At 37.7% G+C, this 26,367-nt stretch overlaps 1 protein-coding gene across 2 annotated transcripts in view; it reads left to right on the forward strand.

Annotated features, from left to right (window-relative positions):
• Positions 1-26,367, forward strand: part of nectin3a (nectin cell adhesion molecule 3a) — a 54,051-nt gene that overhangs the window by 16,406 nt on the left and 11,278 nt on the right. Inside the window, exons 2-4 of one of the 2 annotated variants that reach the window (XM_038303359.1) lie at positions 15,248-15,598; positions 21,040-21,339; positions 23,019-23,136. In XM_038303359.1, coding sequence (XP_038159287.1) covers positions 15,248-15,598; positions 21,040-21,339; positions 23,019-23,136 — 769 coding nt within the window. The remainder of the gene's footprint in view (positions 1-15,247; positions 15,599-21,039; positions 21,340-23,018; positions 23,137-26,367) is intronic. The other variant, XM_038303360.1, reaches the window with a different exon arrangement.

A 26,367-nucleotide genomic window follows, 5' to 3' on the forward strand; every position in this document is an offset into this window, starting at 1 on the left:
TGTTTTGAAAAGGTCACTAGAGTCTAATAAAAACAACCTGGAAGAGTTTGGTTGGTAATGTTGAGCCATTTGCATCAATTATTGCATTAGTATAATCTAGAGGCTTTTATTTTGTAGGGTCCCTGGAGTCTTATTTTGAAAGTCCAACAGAGTTGTGTTTAGAGAAAATGTTCAGACCCAGCAATGATAGTTGATGACTTTCCAATCGTTAAATCACTCTTTTTTCCATGTTATTAGGGCAGTAGATGAAGATGAAATGGGAGGCTTTTATTTTGAAATTTGCCATAGGGTGTGTTTTAAACAGTCTCCTAGAGTCTATTCTCTAAAATGGGGTTGAGTTTGGGTCATAATGTTGAGCCATATAGGGCAATAAATATATGTAAAAAATATAGAGGCTTTTATTTTGTAGGGTCCCTGGAGTCTTATTTTGAAAGTCTATCAGTGTTGAGTGGCAAGGGAAGTGTCATGGACAGCAGTCATATAGTATCCATTTCCCAACGTTAAATCAGTGCTTTCACCCTCCATTAGATTAATATGTGCTGTTTAAAACAGCAGAGGTAAAATCTGTTTGAAGCACGGTTACCTTGACAACGCTTAACGAGCCTGTCTGTGACAGAGAGAAAAGCGCAGCACTATGGTTCCTTCGCTCTCAGGCTTTTTTGAATGTGAGGAACAGCTCCGAACAAACGACTGCTTAGCAAAAACCGTATGAGTTATTCAAAAAATTTCTTCACCGTGAGCATCAGCAATACTTCGACTCCAACTATGCCAACTTTGGTGTATGTGTGTCATTCAGAACAATATTTATGACGAGTTAAATACACATAATGTCATTCGTTTTTCTCCCCAATGCTGCTCCAAAACCAATGGAAAAATGCTCTGATTGTCATCGACTTTAGGTCGGTCTGGAGGGTTTTTAAGGAAAAGTATTAATCCTACCGTAATTCCGAAGACATTGTGTGGGTCCAGACGTTTCAGCCTACAAACTGACCAAAAATGGTGACTGTAGCTCCAAATATGTGGCCGTGAGGCAAGAACAAAATGTTTTATCTTAAAAAAACGGCCGCCTCACACTAAGATGTCAGCAGCTGCACTGAGGCAGGCTGCTGCAGAAGCTAACTGTCAGCTAGCTTCCAGGTGCTTAGCCTCCGAACAAACGACTGCTGAGCAAAAACCGTAAAAGGTATTTGAAAAATTCTTTCAGTGAAAGAAACATCTATCCTTTGTCTCAGACTGGGGTAACTTTCATGTCTGTAGGTCTTTCACAACCCAAAACGAAGCACAAACAAAATGGTTGATCCCACCTGCTCCTCCCTTTGTTTTAACTGCAGGACCTCACTCTCACTAACCTTTAAGCTGCTAAAGCACCCCTCCGAACAAACGACTGCTGAGTAAAAACCGTAAAAGGTATCTGAAAAATTATTTTTATCTAAGCGACAGCTATATCTTGTCTTCAATTGGAGTAACTTTCATGGCTGTAGGTCATCTACAACCTGAATGGGAAGAGAAAGAATAAGAAAAAACGGGTCCTCAGTCCTTAGATTCTAACTGCTAGCTGCAGCAGCTCACTGTCCCCTAGCTTTAAGGTGCTTAGAACACCCTCCGAACAAACGACTGCTGAGCAAAAACCGTATGAGTTATTCAAAAAAAATTTTCACCGTGAGCGTCAGCCATCCTTCGACTCCAACTGTGCCAACTTTGGTGTATGTGTGTCTTTCAGAACAATATTTATGACGATTTGAAAACGCATAGTGTTGTTCGTTTTTCTCCCCTCTTCTGCTCCAAAACCAATGAAAAACGGCTCTGATTTTCATCGACTTTAGGTCGGTCTGGAGGGTTTTTAAGGAAAAGTATTAATCCTACCGTAATTCCGAAGACATTGTGTGGGTCCAGAGGTTTCAGTCTACAAACTGACCAAAAATGGTGACTCTAGCTATAAAAATGTGGCCGTGAGGGCGAGTTTAAAATGTTTTTGGGTCTTAAAAAAACGGCTGCCTCACACTCTAAATTTTCAGTTGCTCCACTCTAGGAGGCTGGATTTTGCTAAAACTTTGTGGCGCTTGAGGTCTGATTATACAAAAACCGTAGCAGTTATCAACATACCGTCTTCAGTTTTAAATAGACGAAGGATTTATCTACAAACTGAGCTTTAAACTGTTTTTCTACATGAATGTATGCCGACACAGTGAAGTGCTGTTTTTTATGCTTTTTTTTCCTCTCCCCATTCATTTCCTATGGGATTTTTTTTGCGACGTTTTCGCTAATAATTCGCGAACCTTCGGACTAATGAGAAAGTTTTATACAAGCACGCATCGCACCATTGGTCCCGACGCGTGTGCCAACTTTGGACCCGATCCGACGAATGGTGCGTGACTAGTTACGCGCCGAAGTTTTTGGTGGCGAGGAGAACTATAAGCTATAATAAAAATAATACGCGGAATAAATATGTGAGATAGTAGTAGGTGGGCCATGCCTTCGGCATGTGGCCCCCCTAATAAAGATAAAAAAAAAAAAAAAGAATAAAAAGAGATAAAATATATACACATATAGCTATTCTATATATATATATATCTTTTTTATTCTTGGGCCCCTGTCACACCTTGACAATTTAGCCAGTGTATGCCTGACATCCCAGAATTTTCTAAAATGCTGGCGTACTCTGAACTGTCTATGTATTTTTTCAATTTTGGGCATACATATAGAGTATTCATAACGAGTCCAGAGCGTATGTCCAACAACAGCCTAACTTATACATAACGAATGGCAGCGAATGCCCATAAAATGACGCACAAGCCAGTGTCCTTAGGGGGGGAGGGATGCGCCCGGAGGTGCCTGCATAAAAAGATTTCTTTGACCCCGGTATTAACCTAGCTGCTGCTTACCACCCGCCAAAAAAAAAAAAAAGAATAACTAAAAAGAAAAAAAAAGAAAGACGGTTTGCAGTTGCAACAGAATTAGCGTCATGTTTGCTTGGAAGTTTGTCGGTTGTGGCCGTGGCTGTGAACGCAGGGAGGATCCATCGCTCTCACCTTCTCGCTCACCTTACGATGGGGAAGAAGTCTGGAGGAGAACCAACGGTTTCCTCCAGTGAACCCCCTTTTATACCCAAACGTTGCCAAAACACCATTAGACAGTAGCTGTAAGTTAGAAACACGTTCAGTGGGGGTCTGGTACAAGTCAAATGGGTTGATAAATGTTGGAGATAAGTTCTTGACAAGTTAGGTTTTGGATAAGCTAAATGACTAATGAGTAACTTACACTTAACATATGTGAACAATCAGATAACTAACCTGTAACTTATACCAAACGTAAGAGCACACGCTGGCACAGCATGCTCAAAATTTCTCGACATACTCGCCCAATGTCAACGTGTGCCAGCTTGTTTCAGCGTACTTCAGCGTGCTCATAACTTATACAAAACGTACCCATAACTTATCCAATGTATGCCAGCTTTTTTGCCAGATTTTTCGTACGTCAGGCGTATGCTGTCTAAATCATCAAGGTGTGACATGGGGCTTTAGTCTACTTTGTCTCACCCTAGTCATTTCTTAGCAATGGGATCATGGATGTCACACTCATCACTTTGTCCCAAGCTATAGTTCACTTGCAAAAAGTACATCTTAAAGGCAAACAAAAGCAAAGAGAAAAAGAAATCTGCTTTCGGTCTAGGTGAAGCAAGCAAATGCGAGTGTCCTGTTGTGAATATACCCAAAATAGAACAAGTTTGTTATTATTAGCTTCTGTGCCATTCTGGAGGGTTCATGGCTCAAGCTGTTATATTCCCCCAGCTGGTTTTATGCATTTACTACAGTATCTTGTGTGAACGCTTTGAGGCAACACAGATTGAAAACTTGATAAAAGGGATTAGATAAATGTATCTTTTATTGAACACAAAGGGGAATCTGAAAGATCATACCATTAATAGTCATTAGACCATTTTGGTCTTGGGAAATGATTTTAACAGGCATAGTAACTAAGGCTCTGTTAATTATATGGTAAGCTGCCTTAGAATTTAAGATCACATCTTATATTTTCAATACAATTCTCATTATCATCCTATCTTCAGTCAAATTAATGGACTTAAAAATGGAATTGGCTGTGATATCAGTATATCAGTGTTTGTGTTATACATTTTTCACACTTAATTTGTTTTAACTTAGTTCTTAGTAATCCCATTGTTAGGCTAAGCCTATCATTTAAGATGCTAACTCATCCTGTTAGTTCAAATCCCTTCCTTCCCTGTCTATAATCATTTGTTGTAGTCTGAATATCTGCAGATCCCAATATTTTTCCTATACCAGAGCTCTGTTTCCTTTAAATTTAATATCATTACTGTTGAACTTTTAAGAGGCTATCATAAACTCATCTACAAGCAACAAAAAAGTATAAATGTACAGACATATATCCCAACAGGCGACTTGGAATTAGAATAGGGAAGTAAAAAAAAAAACGGTAAATTGTGTTAACAGGACTATTTCTATTCTGAAAACAAGTATGCAACTGTAGGGTTTCAAACTGACTGTATTAATAATTCAAAGTCAAAATAATATCTACTGAGTTATTTATTAATCTGAGGTTAGGATTACCGGTAGGTAGATTCACCTGTAGTATGGCTGCACACTATAGAAAATCAAACAGCTGTGAAATTTGAAATATTGCAATAAGGACAACGATTGCAGTAGGCCAAAATTCTCTTTATCCTCTCTTTTTGAGCTTATCATCTAATTCCCCAAAATATTTTTGTCATCTTCAGCATCTGTAAGACGTTGTTCTTTGTCTGGTGTGCACATCTATTGTATTGTTAAAGGTAAATGCAAAACATTTGGGATATGATTACCAACAAATTATTTTCTTATTGTGTTGTATACTTATTCTGCCATAGATTTAAACTTTTGAAACGTTGAACAATTCCACTAGACATAAGTAAAAAAAGCTACTAAAACATACTAGTAGTCTGTATATACTGTAGGAAATGAATTCTCTATCTCAAAACTTATGGGTAAGTTCCCACAGAAAAGAGGAAAAAGGTTCCATTTGCAAAATTACACATTTAGCAAAACTTTTTCCTGTTTGTACAGTGTGTTTTTTTTTAGAACATTCAAAAAAAATGTTGTTTCTTTTATACGCATTGTTTTGTTTGCCCTGTTTGTGTAAAACCATCATGTGGTAATGTGTATGTAAATGTTTCTTCAACTATAAGCCAGGCACATCTACTATATATGGCTGTAATGTTTTGTTAGATGGCCTTGATGATAGTTATGTTGGATTAGTTAGGAAAATGGTATGCTGTAAAACTATTAATAAGAGACAAAAACCCTGCCAAATCCCTAGCCTGGCAAGCCAAACTAATAAGTGCTCTGTATATGGCATATAAGTTTGGAAATGAGGGAGCCTGATTTCAAGAGCATAACTTACTGTCAGCAGAAACAGTTAAGAACTATGGATGTGATGCAAACCTTCTTTATGTTTTTTAACTTAATTTCAGTAAATTAGATGATTACAGTAATACCATCTCCTTAAACTAAACTGAACAGCAACAGGACCTAGATGCAGCTACCATATCTCTATTATTTCATTTGAAGGGCAGGTATATGTCTAGAAAAAGAGCAAAGTCTTTCCTTATAGCACAGATATTTTCCTTTCCGTGATTTCGGTTACCACCTCTGACGTTTCTAAATTGTTCCTCTGTATCATGCATGCATGGAAAAATAACATTTCCACCCACCTCCAGAGCTATATTGCTCAGTGCACATACTAAAACCCTAACCCCCCCCATAACAAACAATAACAAATCCCACACTCTTAGACGGGATGCTGAAGGGATGTTTGTGTTCCTTTGGTACACAGTGGCAGACATTGTCCCCTTTAGCAGCGAGAGCAAAGTTATAGTTTGGCTCAGACGTTTTAGCCGCTGTGAAAATTTCTATATCATCATAACTGATCTATTGGTTTTAAGCTCTAATCTTCTAATCAAATGTGAATCAGAGTACAAGGGTACCTAAGTCCAAATCACTACAGGGGGCATAGACAAAACCTTTTCAAGAGAACAGTGACATGTGAAAGAGGCCTGCCGGCCCCTTATTTAAAAGCCTGTCAGCCTGTGTTTGTCTCCACCATCAATTAGCTCTCTAAAGAACCTCACACCCTCACAAAATACAATGCAAGGAAGGAAGGGGGTAGATAAGAGCTGGTGTAGAGACTAATGTTTTCTTCGCCCTGCACAAATATTTCTTACAATAAAGGCATGCTATAAAACATCCAATTTGCCACTTGGCCTATCCTGTTTCTGAGTGATTAAGACAGTATTATAGGGTTTTAAAGAATGGAGTTCTCTGAGGATTGTGTTAGTCATTGTGTCATGTTTGCCAACTTCAGTCTGAAGGCAAAAAGTAACAACAAACTCTGCCAAATTTAATGCTTTAGAATTTCGGTTTTTACCAAATTTAGAATTTTTTTCAAATCTTAAGTAAAAAAAAAAACAAAGCCAGAATTGATATGTCAATGATGATAAATGTTTTCCCCAAATCCCAATACATGCAAATAGCATGAATGCTTTAAATGTAAGGGGATTTTATACTTTTTCTCTTTCACAATGATTATACATGAGCTAATCGCAGGTTTCTGAATGATCACCGATCTTTAAAAAACTTTACCTGCTGATTCCGATTTTTGCTGATCACACAAAAATGTATGAAATTAGGGCTGGTCGATTGTTGCATCCCTGCTGTAGATTATTGGCTTTACTCTTTCTTACAGACCTCAGTGATTTGTTGTCTTTGGTACAATTGCTCAGTCAATATACTGTAGCAATGGTTTTGGAAATCAATGGTACTAACCCATTAGAAACTTGGTCTGAAAATTAGATACTGATTTCTGGTATTGTTTGATTTACTACCTGCTGACTCTGATTTCTTTCCTACACATCATAACACCTCTAAGATAAAGAAGTGCTACAGTTTTTTTTTTTTTTTGTCAGAAGCATTACTTTTGAATCCAAGATTTTTGAAGTTCTTAGCTAGATACCCTGTTGATGTATCAAGTTTATGTTTCGGTATATTCTGTTGGTATCTATATTTAATAGACTCAAGTGAGTACAAAAAAAAGTTTTTTTTTCTTAATAGATTCACACACTGAAAATGGTGAAAAAATTAATTTACTATTTTACCTTGTGAGGACTCTGTCTGATTCGTATCCCAGGATGACTAATCAGTGCATCTCAGTGGAGTTAGTCCCCTGAAAATTCAAACCCTTTAAGGTGAGAAGAGCTTGATGAGGATCTTTACATGATCAGATAAATAACTAAAGTCGAGCAAAGAGGATATTTTTTTAGATTGTAGAATGAAAAAAACGTCACATTTGAGACACAACGGAACGTTGTAAGGATCAGTACCTGTGTTGTTTGATCAAATTAAGCTGAAACGCTACAAAACCTGAAATCTGCCACAAAACCTGATCAATTGAAGCTCACATTTTTTGTGACATTTTTTAGAAACAGTGAAGGTTCATTTTGTGTCCTCGTAACATCCCTCCTGGGAAATAACCATGGGTTCCTTCCCCATTATTTGATGCATTAAAACCAGTTGTTTTAAACCTAACTTTTGAAAAAGTTGTTTCACATTATAAAGCCATCAGAGAAAATGTACAACATATATAAAAAAAATGTTTTCCAAATATGCTTGCTTAATTCATCTTGTAAACAACTTGTGCCATTTAGCATTACAATAGGTTGCAGAAATAGAAGATTTTGATCTCGGCCTTCCCAAAATGTTGAGGCTCTCTACCATATTGAATGTATTTCTGTAGGAATGACCTGTTCAGCCAACTGCTTTTTTTTTGTCCTTGCATAGAACGTGTCACAGGAGTGTCGTTCTGTCACTTTGTTTCCGTACTTTGTCCATACTTGACCTAGTTTTTTGCTTTTTGTTCTTATCCATTCTTTACTGAACTTAGTTTCCTCTCACTTTGGTCCTAAAACCACACTCCCTCCTGCACAGATCTTATGTCTGCATTCTTCTCTTGTGAGGTCTTTAGATCAGTCCCTTATGAGTGCTGTTTGACATGATAATCTATGCATGGAGTTTGTCTACATGAACATGACATATTGTGTGTTTTCTTAACTGCTTGTGAGTGTCTCTGACCGTGAATCCCTCTGGCGTCTCTTGAGGTCCTGACATGCTCCGCGGGGCTTTATTGGGAGGATCTTAGGCCAGGAGTCAACTTCTCCTGGGGAGGTCAGGGCCGAAGCTGGGTCAGGTCCTGGTAGGTGGAGATTTTTTGGCTCATCAAGTGGTTGGTGTGGAATGTTTGAGCCAGTTGCCAGGCAAAAAGGAAGGTTTTGATTTACCCTTGTGTCTGTCGAGCAGCTTGTCGCAATTAGTGATGTCAGAAGGGAAAGAAACAAATATGAAGTATTTTCTTCAAAGAGCAAGCATTTCCTGCCCATGAGTTCATTCTTTCCTCGGGTTTCTCATTGAGGAGAGGATAAAAGTGCAGCCAATTTCTTATTAGTCATGATTTTTTAGGTTTGGGCTCTTCTTTCCTTTCAGACCCAACATCAATTGTGTTGTGTCGTGACAACTATCAAGACCATTTTTTTGCTGCTTTTCCTTGAAGACAGATTTTTTTGTGCTTACTTACTCACATGGATTACTAGTAATACAACTATTGGTCATTGTGAACTATACCTCCATGATATGCCTATTCCTTTGATTAAACTAAATGACAGCTTTGTTTAGCGTGCTCCTTATATTTCATTTGCCTGCAGTATTTTAGATAATATGTCACAGCGTTCTAGTTTATGAGGCCCAACTGTGTTGTTGCAGCGAGCAAAGCCAAGTCCCCCCCCCCCTCCTCCTCCTGGCTGAAGGTATCCCATGCAGAGGCCATCTGTCTCCCGCTCCACCTAATGGTAAAGGGTGGAGTCCCTTCCTTGGTCTCGTTATTTCCCAATGCTTTACTGTAAAACAAACAGCACAGTATGGATGGAGTCTAGTTTCATCTTATGGTTGGAAAGGCTTGAAAGCTGACAAACTGAAACAAGCCACATCGTTCAGTAGCAGTTGGAGCAGCATGTCAGGCACTATCTACGGCACGTAAGGAGAAGTCTGGTGTAAGACACGTGTCTGCAGGCATCAATGCAATGTCACGCATGCCAAGCATGACAGTTTACCACTCGACCAACCTACATCATTAAATCTCTTTCATCTGTCTGTCCATCTTCGTCCATGGTCCAGTTATAGATGTATTGTAAATCTTTATATGACTGTACAGCTGTTTGCATTGTTGCAAAGCTTTGCTATTTTTTTCGACTACAATAACAAAGTTGGACGAATAGTGTGACAGCAAACAGTTGTATCAGTTCAGATGACTGTGAGATAGAAAAGCAGGAGAATCATGGCTCTGACCCCCAACACTCCCCCACAGCATTGCACCCTGGTGACTGTGACAGAAGCAATGCAAACAGGGCAACACATGCACTGGAAAACAGATTATAGCAACACCAGACCCTTTTTTTTTTTTTAGACAGGTTCATGAATCAAATTTAGGGAATAGACGTTTATAAGTGTCTAAACTATGGTGGTGAAAAGTTATAATCCAAAGTGACTTTTCCAAATGTCTTTTCAAGTAGATGACAAATAAGGCGAGACTGGTTTATTTCCCTTAGGGAAATGTGTTAACAGCCTTAATATACAGTCCCTTGCTGAAGTGCTCATACCTCGCACATTTGGTCACATAACAACCACAAGCCCGAAGGTATTTTATTGTGATTATAGAATCAAAAGTATTCTGTGGAAAAGAAATATAAAGTAATTTTTTAAACTTTTTACAAATAAAAGTCTGGTAAGTGAGATGTGCATGTTTATTCAGCCCTCAGTATTGACAAGTATTCACATTTTAGTACTCTCCTATACAGAGGACCTATCCAAATACCACATAAAAGATTGATTGTATTCTCCAATATGCTAGGCAGACAGAGATTGACTTTTAAACTAAATCTGGAACAGTTCATACAAAGTCTTTTTAACTCCTCTGGACAACTTTGCTGAACACGATCTCCAGTCACCCTTTATCTAGAATGAGTCTACTTTAAAATGTGTGTTTGAAGTTTTCAGAGCAGTGGAGCTCTGCTTACACATCACTTTGAATGCTGAGCTAATGCTAAGCTAAGCCTCCCTGTAAACAAGCAGTTGCTGCTTCTTCTGTCACCTTTGTTTACTTAAAAATACTGCCACACCACTTGCATATAGACTTGCATAGACTTCCCTCTAATTTCTATAGCCTAACCCTGACCCTAAGCCTTACCATTAGCAATAGATACCTACCTAACCCTAAGCCTAACTTAAACTCAATTTACACCTTAGTCCTAAACTTAAAGGGGAACACCGTTTTGTTTTTTTTGTTTTTTTACATTGGCCCCTTGATTTTACGTTATTATGTTTATATTATATTATTATGTTCTACTCATCCATATTAGTTTTGCATCATTTGGAGTTGCCCTGAAGATATTCGGTTTTGTAATGCAAGTAACGTCCTTCTATGGGCAACGAGTTGAAGGAACAAACTAAACTGTTCATAATTTATTTTTTATGGTACGCCAGCATTCATAACATGTAGGCATTTCAAATTGTATATATATACAATTTTTTTTACAGCAAATACAGCAGTCTTATGTTAACTCCAGTTTCCTATTGTACTGTGTAAATTTTTAAATATTTACTGTGGTCTTACTGCGGTGTCCGGCAAAAGTAGAATTAAAATCAATTAGGCTGAAGCAATTAATTTGATTATTCATGATCAGTCCATTATTGAAATAATTGTCAACTAATTTGGTAATCGGATCATTTCCTAGATTAATGGTACACAGACTCTTAAACATGCGATTTGCCTAGGAATAACCTATGAACAGCAGTAATTAAGACAAATTTCTAACTATAAAAAAATTGACAATTTTTTCGATTAAATGGTTGGTATATAAATACACATTTTGAAATATTTATTTACTTAGAGTAACCCTTCTCAGATCATTGGAGAAATTATACAATAGATCAATCTTTCACTTAAATATTGGGTGTGGCCCTAAAATGAAATTCTGCCAGCACGCCGTCCCCTCACCACCATGTGGAGACACTGTAAATGCTCTTATTAATTATTATTATTGCATATTTGCTGCACAGTTTGCAGCTGGGTGGAGTGGAGCAGATTGGACGCTATGTAAAATTAAGGGTTACGCTACTGCTATAGCTGTTACATGCCATCACTGCTCCCACTGCTCCTTCTTGTGGCTTGACTTCATTTTATTATGCGTTATGATGCCACTTACTTGGCAGGAGTATTTGAGCTCAAACTTCTACTCTCTGTTAGAGGGAAAACAATACTAGTATCCAGCCCTTAGGTATTGGAGGGCATTTTCAGATACAACAAGTACAGGCATGTGATATCAGGTCTGATATTAGTATTGGTGCATCCCTGGTGTGAGATCTGGTTTAGTAGTCTGTTACTCTAACTTTACCCCTGACTTGTTCCTTAAACATAACACATTGACCCGAGGACGAAGATATTCATTATGCTTTTTAATGACTAATGGTCTTGGAACAGCTGTATTTATTCTGAGATTAAAGTCACTACAGCTGAACTATACATACTAATGATGTCCCTTTTAAGGTTAACTGAGTGCATTAAATTTTATTCAGATATTAGACTAAATTGGGATAAATATAAATACACATGGTACTTTCAAGTTAAATCATGCTTTCTTCCACGTCACAGGACGTGTGAAGCGTTATCACTGGGTTATTTTGTGTTAACATTCTTAGTAAAATGAAGTTGTACACAGTTGTGTATGCATAGTCAAATAAAGGCTACATTTATTTTTTACATGTAGATACCCAGGAAGAATAAAACTCAATAGGAAAGAAGTTTGAAACTTCCCAACAAAACACTCCTCATGTTGAAGCATCTATTCAGTCATACTTTTGGACAGATGGTCACACACTTACTTTTTTATTTTGGGGGAGAGAAATACTCCATTTATGTGTGAGTGTGAGCGTAATCACTAAAATTACAGGGCACCAAACGGAGCTCCGGGAACGTCAGCCTTCTCTGCTCTATTCCTCACAAACCCTGATAGCATTGCTGTGGTTTACCACTCATATTCATGCCAAAGACTTGAAATACCCACCAGTGAAGTTTTACTTCATACAGATTTTAGACGGCAAACAAAGATATAGTTTATTCTTAATCCACGGATTTTCTTTCATTAAATCATCTTTGAGCAATATTTTAGTTTTTTTTTCTTGATAAAACATTTATTTCTAAGGTTTAATGTGTCTGCTGTGCTGCTCGGTATGGTGCAGTGTTATGAATGATTGTACTGCCTCTTAAAAAAAATAAGCATGTGTTTAAATCAATGAGTCATTCTCACAAAAAGTGGAAAGAAAACATACTAAGATGGCTTTTTTTGTCCTGGCAGCAACCTTAACCTGTAATTTAGGATTTATTTCAGGTTAGTTTTCCAAGATGCAGCATATAGCACCGCCGAGCTGGATGTGTTTGTTCCTTCTGTTACAACCATTTAGCCCATCTCTTAGCAATGATGTAGATTACTGATGGTGTAAACTAGTAACATAGTATGGTTTTTAGAATTGTCAAAATAGCTTTCAAAAAAGAGAAGTGCTGAGTTAAAACCCCACATACATTGAAAAGTTTCAATCTCTTGTATTTGCTTAATTACCCACCAATAGACATAACTGACTCTCAAAAGGTTTTTATTAGGAGCATGAAAGGAGCACCTGAATCCAGTTGGAATTTGTTTTCTCTCTTAATTAAAGTTAATTTAACATTTTACTTTAGAATTTGAAATCTGACTTTACCAGCTACACATCCACCTTCTATTTAAGTTGGCTAAAACGTTGGATGTGCTCTGGTTTACAGCTCATCACAAATTTGACATAATGTTGATAGACAACGCCTTAAGGCTAAAAGACACCGCTTGGACACTGACTTGACATGCTCCAGTCCCATTTCTTCAAAACATATAGAATCAGACCAGAGGGTCTGTAAACTGATCACCGGATTCACCTGAACTAGAGCTTAGGTGAAGATATGTTGGCCTTTAAGTAAACACAAAACTACACTTCCTGCAAATACCTTAAATGACGTTTCACTTTTCATCACTTTGGATGAACCTCTTAACTCCTACCCTAAATGTATTTTTACGTTCAAGTCTGTCTGATGGGTTGTATTAGCACAAAATGCAAGCCTTTGTAGTAAACATTAGTACTGTGTTACAAACCAGTTTATTCTGTGATTTGATCGTTTTTAAATTGTTGTGGATGCAGTTTGATCATCCAGTGAGTGCAGTTTGTATTAAATCACCATGACTCAGTAAAGTCCGTGGTTGGAATTTGGGTTGGAGTTTTTCACTTGGCATTTACATGTTCAAACATGTTGATGGGGTCCAAAAACATATAAGGATTTGGGTCTATCTAAATGGTCCTTAGGTGTGTGTGCATGGTTGTGTTGTACATCTCTCATAGACTCATCATCATAGTCTGTTAGTGTGGGCTCTGCTGTACTGCTTAGATATGGGTGTATTAATCAGAGTTTTCACATTTCTTTTTTTTTTTGGTCAGAAGTTTAAACTTCTAAGCTGATGGGAAATTAACACAAGTTGCATTTCAATAACTCCAATAATTTTCTTAAAGCCCATCCCTAAAACCAATATGGCTGCCTTGTGTAGTTCCGGTTGCTATTTTGTTTAAAGTACAAATAGCAAAAAAATATGTTGTATTTATTAAGCTGGAATAAAAAATATATAAAAAACACAAATGGCCTCTTTTGTTTCATCTTCCTCCAGAAAATATTACCTGATACTAACTGTTAACCTGGTCTGGTAGCATATTAATTGTTGTGTCTCACAGTTTGAAACTTGGAATTTGGAACTGAAAGTTACATCTCTTAAAGTCTCTTAAAACCACCCTTAGAAGTAAATGTGTATGGTTATTTTTTGAGGAACCTGGGATAAATAGCAGCATGTGGGAATGTACACCATCTCTCTCCAAGGCTTGCAAGAAACTTGCAAAAAGTATACCTGAAGTGAACTGAGTTGTGGCTCTGAAATGCCTGTTCAGCAGAATGTTTTTTGCTGTTTGGATTATATAGTTACCCCTACCAGCTTGCCAGCTGTAGCTTCAGGGCAGTGTTATCTTAGTAAGTATGATGGATGACACTTTAAGTTATATTCTATGGCTGCTTTTTACAAGTAGTATAATTTTCAGGTCAAATCTTTCTGTCTAAGTCAGGCAGACATTTAGTATACTTGTACTTTTAGGCATCTGACTGGTAGTGCATAGCAACAGGTAAAGAGCAACCAGTGCTCTTATTTTACTCTACATCCAGGCAGATGTAACTCCAGGCGTAGCAGCTTTTTCATTGTAATCGCACGAAAGCAACTTTAAACACTAGAAATAGTATAACAGCAGATTTTGAAAGCATAACTTTTATACTGATAATCTATCTGTGACTAAATTTGTTGGAGCATTCTCCTTTTCTGTCTGTCCTTTAATGTTCAAAGCATGTTTTATATGTCTAAAAAAAGACAACAAAAGTTATGAGGTAGCCCCTGAGTCAAATTAGTGGCCTTGTAAAGAAACAGGAATAAAATACATCAATTAGTTCTTTTGTTTCGTCTCCTTCCAGAAAGTTGTATCCGCTAGTTTGGAAGGTGCTCTAATAATTAGCTAGAGGAGCAGTCTGAGTGTCCTGTGGTGAAAGTGTGCCGCTATGGAGGCAAAGCAGAACCCGCAGTCACGCACAGGAAGTCTGCTTCTTCTTACATTAGGAAACAAAAATATGCATTAAACACAGAAGCTACTTTCACCAACGGAAGGAAATAAAACTAAAATCTTTGGCATACATGATTTGTTGTGGAAAGATTTGGTGTGCTTCTATCTGTACAAGTAAAGATATTGTTTGCTTTTTTTGTTTACCCATTTTAATATAGAATAATACAAGATCTGATCTTGATTGGCTGCCTGTAAATTTTAATCCAATCTATTGATCATACATCTCACTTTTACAAAGTCCTTCTTGTCTGATAATCTTTATCTATGCCTTACCTCTGGTTTACATTCATTAATTGAAGACCATAATCTTTCCACTTCATGAACAAATTTTGAGTGATAGTTTTCCTGTTAATTTGCTGCTTTTCTAATAACATCTCAACCTCTTTTTTGCCTTGTTTTTCCAGCAGGTGTAAGCAGTAACAAAGTGGTTGTTCCTGACAAAGTGAATGCAGTGCTTGGCAAGAACATCACTCTCAGCTGCCTAATAGAAGCAGGATCCAACCTCAGCCTCACACAGATCTCCTGGGAACGTCGTTCACCTTCAGGCCCCGTTACCCTGGCAGTTTACAATCCAGACTATGGAACTTCATACGCTAAGGAATATGGCAAACGCATCACATTCGTTTCCCCTTCCATACGAGATGCCACCATTACCATCGAAGGTGTTGGTTTGGCCGATATTGGAACCTATACCTGCAAAGTGACGACTTTTCCTTTGGGCAACACACAAGCGTCAACCTTTGTAAATGTTTCAGGTAATGTATAATCAAAGGGTCCTTTGAGTTTTTCTTTTATTTTTATTTGATTTAAATTTTTTCAATGCAGTTCACTGTTTCTTGTGTTAAAACAAAACAAAACAGACCACTAACTGCTTGCTCTGATAAAATAAACTGCTCCCAAATGCTGCCTAACATTTAAACTACTACTTGGAAATGATGACATTTCTTTTGAAATTTATGTTGGATTCTATAACTAAGAAGAATCTCCTCTGGCTTGACCTCAGTTATTTTAAGTTTTAATCTTCCAAAAGCAGTCACTGCTGTTTCAAAACACGATTTTAAATATGACGGTGTCTCTCATCTGTTTCCTTTAAACAAAATGAAAGAACTTCAGGCTGAATTTGAATCAGACACAGAAACAAGTTAATTGCAGGGTGTGATGCAAAATGAGTCTCATAACATTCAGTTAGATTTAACCAAGTTGGATGAAAATGTAGATCTGGGATGAAGCAAAACAACTACTGGCTCTTTTTGTGCTTTTTATCATCCTACCTTAAAGGTTTTTTTAAAATCATTCTCAGTTTATCAAGTGCTATCTAGCTAGAGAAATCAATTTGTGACCATAATCTTTGATTTTTAGAGTGACAAATGAAAGCTAGGTCAGAAATGTATAAATCCATAATTGTTCTGATCAGTGAGCACACCATACTTAAGCTCATGAAATATTAAATGACTGTTTAAAAAAGAGTAAAACCCTGTCTTGCAAACAGGGTTTGCAATACAAACATATTTACACATAAAATATATTTTTAAAGAAGTTGATGACCTTTCTCTGCTTTTAGCTTATGTCTTAAGCTCTAAATATGACTCAATGTTGACCATAAGATATTGTGCTATTTAGTGCAGCTTTTTGTCCTCCTACAGAGACAGAAGACTGTGATGTCTAACGAGTGCTACATTAAGTATTGCAAAAGCCACAATGTCTGGAACCTGGCAGAGCTCTGTTACACCTTGCTGTCGTCTCCAAGCAGTTTCTCAGGCACTTTTTGGCTCATAGGAGAAACATGCACACCCATATGTAAACCCACGCCTTATTTACAATTTAGATGTAATTAGGATGTGATTACAGAGGAAGTATGTGTCCTTTGGTGTCTGATATGTGCCATGTGGGAATTAGGTTACCCTAATGGGTAGTTTTCGTAGACAAGGAGCTTCACAGTGCAAAGAACTAAAGTCAGCTGGTTGCCATTCCCATATTCTATTTTATATACATTTTTTTGTTTGTGTATTGCTACCTATATTTCAAATTACTCTTTGTTATCATAATGAAGCTCACAATTCCACTGCAGCAAATGGCACTAACCAAATTATGATCAATGCCATTTTAAATAATATATAAATAATTCACTGCCTTAAAGAATTATTTATATATTGGTTTTTAAAATTGTTTCCAATAGTTAAATTAAAAAGTTTGATGTGATAGCCTAAAACCAAAACAACCAATCCCTTTCAGAATTCACCTAACTGTTAAATAGAGGGGAACCTGTATGTTTTAACTCTCATTTTAAATCCAGCTGTTCTATGAAAACCTCAGAACTTATTCAGACCATTGGTAAACAAATATTACAATGAAGCCCAAGTAAAACACCCGATATTTAGGGTTATTATTCCACACCAATCTAATAGAGCACTGTTCAATCCATTTTTTCTACTGCTGGTGACCGCGGGCTAGTGCCTATCCCTAGCAGTACACCCTGAACCACCAGTTTATAGCAGGGCAACACTAAGACATACAGCCATGCATAACATTTTTCCTAGAGACACCAATCAATCTAGCAGTCATATTTCTTGACTGTGAAAGGAAACCAGATTACCTGGAGAACAACATGCACACTCCATGCAAAAGACACTCCATTCAAACCTAGAACCTTCTTGCTGCAATGTTACATGAAGTAAAGGCTTACCTGCAATCATGCTACAAATGCAGCACTTTGCAGCCCCACTGTTTAATACTTAATCTAAAAACAGAAAGTGCGACACAAGCTGCACAGCTTCCAAGAGAGGAGGTAGTATTAATCTGAGTGGCAACAAATAAGGCCCTGGTAACACTGAAAGAGCTTCAGAGATCATGTTGAGAATCGCTCAACAGACCATTATTTTTAATGTTCCTGTATCAATTTCAAAATGGAATTGGCAAAAACAATGCATCCCCCGGGAAGGGAACTCTGTTCTTGTCTAACACAAACCAAATCCACATCTAATGGCATCCCACAATCCTTTATGCTGTCCTCACCTCCGGTCCCTCCTGTTCTGTGCCATGCAGCTCCGTACCACACTGTCACACTAATGCAAATGATGCTCAGGCCATGTTTGCTTAGTGATTAGCAGAACATTCTTGAGTGAAGAGGGCAGGACTGAGAACACAACCCTGTGGCACACCATTATGTAGGATCAGTAGGGTCGACGTGACTTTCTTTGTCCCAACCACCTGGGGCCTGTTGGTGGGTAAGTTTCTAGTTTCTGATCCAGGAGCATATAAACCCAGATTATGGGCTTTCAGTCCTTTCATGTCCAGAAGGACAGTGTTGAAAGCTGAAAATCCACAGATGAGTCAGATCGAATGTGCAGTTATAAGAAGAGCGCTTCCTGTGTGGAACAATTCTTCCTGTAAGCGAACAGCAGGCTGTGCACGGCAGCAGATACGTCTTAGATGTACTTTAAAGTTGCCGTTCCTGTTGTCCTGGACAGCCTGCAGTTCGCTTACAAACCTGCAGGGAGTACAATTATGAACAAAAAAGAATTACTTTTATAAACCTTGACCTCTAACATAGCCTTTGATTTGAGATTTATTCCATATGTGTTATACTTACGTCCTTTTCAACTGGTTACTTTTTTTATCCCTAGATTCCTCGTTTGATTCCTGTTTATATTTTGAGGATCTTGAAAAGCACACGACTGCATTTCCATTCCTTTTAAATTAGCTACAGTAAAAACATTGAACAGTCAAGCCCTTGAGTAATGTACTAAAGTCACGGCACACTTTGTAATGATTAACAGGTGCAGTGGATGTTGGCGTAATTTCAGAAGTCACACTCTTGATACAAACATCTTGAATATGAACAATATCAGGAGAGAGAAACCAAAATATTTACCCACGCATAAGCTTTCTGGCCTGAGTTTTCTTTTCTTCTTTTTCAACAACAACAGGAAAGGACATAATATTTAGGCATCAGTTTAGTAGGCGCTGTGCTACTCCGCTCGAGGTAAAAACCCTCTCATGTCAGCAGAAGGAAGAAAAATATTACCCTAAGTGAATAAGCTACAATAAGCCTTTGTGTTTAACTGCTGGTGGGTCAATGGAAATCTACCAAGCAAGTGAGTTACCTTTAAAAAACAGGGATGCAATTAGGTTTACAAAGTGCATTTTACAGATAAGAAACTACTGCTGCCTTTTTGTAAAGCATGCAAGCTCGGCAAATTAAATTATAAGTCTCCTATTTTAGTAACACAGCTCTCTAATTTAGCTGGTTAATGACTGGCTTAATAAGTCTTTAAATTGAGTTTTTCAGTTGGTTTGACATGAGATAAGTGTCATGGCTTGATTGCAATAAAGTAGTTTCAGATCTGCATTTGGCCTGTTAAAAAGATTCTGGGTTTCCCCAAATATAATATGAGTCAGAATGTCGCAATGTGCTCGTGTTATTGCTATACAGTAACCATCACAGTCATGGTGGGTTTTTTTAGATATAACTTTTCATTTTATTTTGCTTCCAAAAACATTTATCCCTCAATTCCCCTCAAGAATCTTTCACATCAGTATCAAACCATCAGGGTGTGTGTGTCAGTGAAACAAAAAGGGCCAATGCAGCCAGTTTGCTGAAGGGAAATTGTTACCCTCTCACTCCCAACCCTTTTCCACACATTCAGAGAGTTCCCTTCCTTTTCTGAATTCGACTCCAAATTAACACGTCTGTCTGAATGAGATATTCTGATGTTTCAGCTGCTACTATAGAGCAGCTACTGTTTTAAAGGTCATAGGGCTGCAAGGAGGGGCAGAAAGAAGTGAGGAAAGAATGTGAGTTGGAGCTGTGAGATGGGCGTCCCCGCCCCTCCTAGGGGTACATGAGATGGCTTGTTATTTTTGGAAACAGGGGGGTACCTCTAGATTTGTTCATTTCTTGTTGGACATCTTTTTTTTGCTGACAAGAATGAGAGATTGTAGTTTGAGCTCCATTTCTAAAGCTTTACATGCTGATCAACAACTTGTTTGTTGTTTGATTTGGTTTTAGCTAGCAGAGAAAGTGGGGATGGTGCACTGCAGTACAAATCAGAAGAAATGAACCAGTTTTAATCATGCTGGTTGTTTTCTTGTGTTCCCGACCAGTGAGTGTTCTCCTTTGTTCCTATGTACAGTCCTCTTACTGTACCTACTTTTTCTTTACCTTTCCTGACGGTCGGTGGTGATAGTTAGTGGTTTGTTGTTTTGTGTGATTCTGATGACTCACTGGAATAAACTAGTAACTTTTGGACACAAATGGCTGCCCCTTATTGGACCCATCTCTAAAGCTCCTGAAGTTTGCAGATGACGTCACCTTCAATGTCATCCAGGCGTCCAACATAGCTGCATAAAGACAGGATGCAGCAGGACTGCTCAGAAAATCCCCCAAATATAAACGCTTACTAGTACATACTACTTTTATATAGTCGTATTTTCCCTCTTTAAGCGCACTTTTATATAGTGTGGTTTAGGGCTGGGCAATTAATTGCATTTGCAATATAATCGCAATTTTAGAAAATGTAATTTTCAAATCGCAGAGGCCCTCAATTTTGGTTACGTTACATTTGACAAGACTAAGAGACAAATTTTTTAATTGCAGTGGCAGTAATGTGTTTATTGTGGGTTTGCTTCCATAAAAAGAAATAAACATTTTCAGCTAGCATGCAGATCCATGTATGCAAGTAGAAATAAGCACTTTTCCAAGCAAAGGTTACAGTGAAATCATGCAACAATGTACCCTGCACAAGCAAGCTTTCAAGGGAATGAAACAACTGAAACCCCGGAGTAAAACATTGACTTGCTTGTGGCTAGTGCATAGGAAAATTAAAATAAAATAGCAATAACTGTCTAAAATAATTGCAATTTTGATTTTTCGGCAAAATCATTCAGCCCTAGTGTGGTTGTCTGTACTGTTGATTACAATATCGGTGATGGAAAACCATAGTTGGGTTCCTTGTTTGTGCAAACTAAATTGACAACTAAAGTTGTTTCTCATTCTGAATAACAAAAAAAATAAATACAGGGCATGACATCAACTTCCTGATGTCTGCTCTGTTGAAAGTGCAGAATCGATGTTACCTCTTTTGCAGTTAAGTATATTGAGGCCACTGGACATTACTTATTCATGCATGCATACAAAACAATCAATAATTGTTTTAAGATGTTGTTTCCAATCCATTTTTTTTCCTCTTGTAAACAGTGGAGCCCAAGGTGTACGTATCTGCAGGTCCTGCAGCTCTTCTGGATGGTGGGGATGAGGCGCTGGTGGCTACTTGCATAGCAGAGCGTGGCCGTCCTGCCGCTGAGGTTTTCTGGGAGGCTGAGCTGTATGGTAGATCTGACGGGCAAAAGCAGGAGGATCTAAATCGTACCACTACAGTGCGAGTTAACTACATGTGGAAACCTCAGAGTTACGCTCAAGGAAAGACGCTCACCTGTGTGGTGCGCCACCCAACTCTGCAAACAGAATTCCGCATACCCTACAAGTTAAATGTTCAATGTAAGTACTAAATCAACACAACTCCCTCACATAATTACAACAGAGATTTTTTTGTTTTTATATATATAATTGACTGTCGACATATGAATTACAGACATTTTTTCTTTTACTTTGATAATGTTCTGCATCTATTTGGCTATTGAATCATGTATAATTGTTCAAAAACGAAATATAAACTTTACATGTTGAAAAATCAACGTTTCAGGATTTCCTTGTTCAAAACACAGAGTAAATAGGTTGTGTAATCCATACTGATCATAAACTTGTGTATTTTGCTTCACAGATTTGATACTTTTCTCTCTTCATCATTTTATTGTTTCACCAACTGTCTCTGACAATTTAGCTTCAACTATTTCTTTCATTTTTTTTATCAGTCTTTGAAAATTTATTTCATTTTTGCAATAAATGCTGCTATTTATAGTATACTGCAAAACAAATGTAACTTTTCCTACTTTGCCAACCTAAAAACAATAAAAACTAAGAAGGTCTCTGTTCAGTAAATTCTGACTGACACACTAATCAAAACTGAAGTGCAGATGAACCTAAACAGGCCTTATTCCAGCCTATATTTTAAATGTAACAACTCTGTAACAATTATGGTATGTACCGCACTTATGCTGTATTTAATGAATTTTTGTTGTTTACATTTTTTACGAAACTATTTACTAAGATGGAGACACTTTGTGTAGTTATATGGGAATAAAATGAGCATGAATGATCTCCAGCAGATCATTTGAAATTACAGCTGTCTATAATGGAAAACTAAAGATTTAAACTTTCAAACTGGAACTGCTTAAAATCTTGACAGCAGTGACAGCTTAATGATATAAAGGCCCCTTTTTAAGGGAGAATGCATCACTTAAAGTATCAATTTGCTGTAGTTTCACTGAATTAAAGTCAGGGTCACTAAGGTGTACCATGCTTCCTTAACTAACAGTCTATTTGCTCTGCCTGAGTGCAGACTAATGAAGGTGTTTTATTAAATATTGATCAAGCCTTAACAGCAACACAAGTAGCAGAGGATGGAGACACGAGGAAAGCAAGGTTAATGCAGGAAGAAAGAGGCTCTCTAGTTCAATAAATCATGTCAAGTGCAGAGGCAAGGGATTTTAAGTGCAAAAGAAGCACATTTGTGAGCTGTGAAGAAAGTTCAGCAGAGGCTCCAGTAGTGACATCTATTCCTGAAATGCACGGTTCTTCATTTGTTCTCCAGAGAAATCAAAAGGAAAGACTGGATGTCTGTGTCACTGTTTGCCTTGTATTATTACAGCAGCATGTGCAGGGCTTCAATTATGTATTACAGGTGATGGTGCAGGGAGGTTTATGAGGCAGTGATGATCTACTGACTGAGTCTGCTGTTTTCTAACTTTCCATCATCAGATCTTCATCTGTTTGTGCTACAGCAGATGCTGTACAGTGTTCCTGTCAGTTCTTAGGTCATGGCTGTTCTGTGCATAATACATGCTTTGTTCCACTGCCAAAGCTGTTTTTCACTTGACAAAGAAGTTTTAGTTTCGTATTGTTAGACATACAATTTTATTAAATACAATTATCATCATAACCAAAAAGATTTTTGTAGGAGGTTAAAGAAAATGGAAAGAGGTGTAAAACATGTATTTATTTTTTTTTATACTAAGGCAAATTTTTAATCTAATCATTTGTTGCTTGTTTGTTTACAGTTGCACCTAATATATCCCTACAAGGAATTGATCAAATCTGGTATGTGGGTCAAACAAATGTGAAAATCAGCTGCACAGCCAAAGCCAACCCTCCTGCCCATGACTACAAATGGATCAGGTCAGTGTCTTTATTGACTCTCCTCTTTTTCTCTTTTTAACTCTGCCACCTTTTCTGTAAGCAAACCTACAGGCCACCTGCAAACACAGCTTGTTCATTCTTTATTCAGAAAACTTTACCAGAACACAGGTTATTGGTAGAAGATTCCTCTCCTTTCCTTATTTGAATTAGTTGAGTTTCTGTTTATTAACTGTAAAACTATCATGCTTCGTTACAGCCCTCTATACAGTTATCGTTAAATATACTTCACCTCACGCACAATGTCCTTTAATGTGTGTACATTTCTTCATTTGGGGAGAAAACTGCATGCGTAAAATTGTTTTTAAATATCCTTTTTTATCAAATAAATAAAGCATTTTCTGTAAGTTTTACATGACCTTTTTTTAGTTGACCAGCATCAGGAACTTTTAATTAGTAACTTGACTTTTGTAACTTGACAGAAGTTACAAAAGTCAAAGACTTGTTTTTCCCTGGAGTATGACTCAGAGGACAAATAGTTTCACACTTCAGTAGATATTAAAGAGCACAGTAAAAAAAAAAAAAAAAAGCAATATATAACGTTTTCTATATTTGAAGGTTTATAGTTGCTTTTTAGGCTTGGGGTCACCAAGTTCCCATAATAAACATTAGATTGTGATATTCTATATTTGAGTCAAAGTTTATTTTAAGGAAAGGTACTAATAAATCAGGAATATGCTGTATTTTCAAACACTTTTGCTACTAAATCCTTTAGGGGAAAACTCACTGTACTGATTTGTGATATAATATTCTTTATTTAAACTAAAAACACATAAGCAATTGCTTCACACATCTTGATTTGGTGCCTCAAATCTCTTGAATGGCACTAAAAACTCATGTGAGGACTAAATTCTCTGAAGGGCCGCAGATAATCATTAGATGAAACTGTCTGAGCCCTTTTAGCAGGTTTAGAGTAGTAAAATCTTCACTGGTACTTAGAAACTTTTGTAAAAGTGTTAAATACAGTCATGTTGTCCAACACAACAATGTAAAGTTTGAGAATCATAATTTAGTAAAAGCTTCCACTGAAGTACAATAAAGAAATTGGCTGGTTGTATGAGCTAGAAAATAAGAGGGTGCAAAATATACAAATAGTTATTTTATATCCGTACCAAAAGATTTATTTCACAAAGTAAAATCAAACAGAACATGAGACTGGTTGCTATTTGGAGCTGTACCTTAAAACAGCTCATTAATTCTCCATTACAGTAAAATCAGTAGTTTGTTCTGCTTTGTAAAGTACGGGCAGTCTAGCCCTGACCCTGGTACTGTTAACCCTAGCACTGCACCCTTAATGAAAAAATGATTCCTTGGTGACAACTTCTCATCATCCAGGACTCCAAACAGACCAACTTTTTGCATCAATGCAGTGATTTTATTTATTTATTTATTTATTTTTTCAATTTGGTGTTCTATCACAATATGTAGTTGAGCCTTGTTGTTTTTTAGTGTGTTTTTTTCCTGCTGCTTTACTTTTACCGTATTTTCACGACCATAAGGCGCACCGGACTAAAAGGCGCACTCTCAGTTATGTGTCCCATTTCTGTATTTAACACACACATAAGGCGCACCCGACTATAGGGCGCGTTTTTTATATACAGGTACATGTCCTCTCAGGTGGATTTTCCCACTTAAAAACATATTAAAACTACTTTATTCCCACTGATCACAGCAAATAAAGCTGCAAGGTGTATTTATTACAAAGTATTATTCAAACCTGGGAGCTGGCCATGAGAGACACATCGCTGATGACACAGGGCTGTGATTACTCCTCTGATACAATTTATTGACGCATAAATTAACTTAAAACATAGGCAGGATAATAATCTGGATGAACTGACTGCAATGATTAAATTTTCAGGTGGACTTTCTCACTTAAAAAGATTTAGATTATTTAGATGAAAAAACACCTGCCGAGGTGAGCCCGCGCCGCGGCCCAGAGGCTGCTGTTGAATTAAGTTTTCAGGTAGAAAAATAGAGCGGGAGCAAAACTGAGTATGATTGTGCTTTATTCATGTATTTATTACAAAGTATTAATCAAACCCCTCAAAGTCCTCATCCTCTGTTTCTGAATTAAACAGCTGCGCTAAATCCGACATGCCGGTTTCCCCTTCTTCTTCGTTTATTGACGCATACATTAACTTAAAACATAGGATAATAATCTGGATGAACTGACTGCAATGATTAAATTTTCAAGTGGACTTTCTCACTTAAAAAGATTTAGATTATTTAGATGAAAAAACACCTGCCGAGGTGAGTCCGGATGCGCCGCGGCCCAGAGCCTGCTGTTGAATTAAGTTTTCAGGTAGAAAAATAGAGCGGGAGCAAAACTGAGTATGATTGTGCTTTATTAATGTATTTATTACAGAGTATTAATCAAACCCATCAAAGTCATCATCCTCTGTTTCTGAATTAAACAGCTGCGCTAAATCCGACATGCCAGTTTCCCCTTCTTCTTCGTTTATTGACGCATAAATTAACTTAAAACATAGGCAGGATAATAATCTGGATGAGCTGACTGCAATGATTAAATTTTCAGGTGGACTTTCTCACTTAAAAAGATTTAGATGAAAAAACACCTGCCGAGGTGAGTCCGGATGCGCCGCGGCCCAGAGCCTGCTGTTGAATTAAGTTTTCAGGTAGAAAAATAGAGCGGGAGCAAAACTGAGTATGATTGTGCTTTATTCAAGTATTTATTACAAAGTATTAATCAAACCCCTCAAAGTCATCATCCTCTGTTTCTGAATTAAACAGCTGCGCTAAATCAGACATGCCAGTTTCCCCTTTTGCGCTGTCAGAGTCACTTTCCGTGCAGCGCGGCTCCTCAGAAATAATGCCGGCTTTTGCAAAAGCTTGAACAACAGAGCCAGCAGACACAGTCCATCTACAATCCATCCGCAAACTGTGGCGTAACTTGCCCGGCGCTGCCTTCCATTTATCCTGAAACTGTGGTCTCAGTCTGTCATCCATCGCTCCCACGCCGCTCGCAGCCTTACTTTGAACGGGCGCTCCACACCGATGTTGGGCGGTTGAAGTTCCTTTGTCAGACCCCCGGGATAACGGCGAGCACAGCGTTCATTTGATTCACCTTTTTTTCACATCGGCTGTGAGATGGGCACGCAGCGATGGTGATGCGTGGAAAAAACCACCTAGTCTTCTCAGATACACCTGCCTCAGCCACGCATCTATCCAGCCTTTTTCATCTAATATCAT

This window comes from Cyprinodon tularosa, unplaced genomic scaffold (genome assembly GCF_016077235.1).
Source record: "Cyprinodon tularosa strain WSP-4 unplaced genomic scaffold, ASM1607723v1 ctg51, whole genome shotgun sequence".
NCBI classification, from domain to species: domain Eukaryota; kingdom Metazoa; phylum Chordata; class Actinopteri; order Cyprinodontiformes; family Cyprinodontidae; genus Cyprinodon; species Cyprinodon tularosa.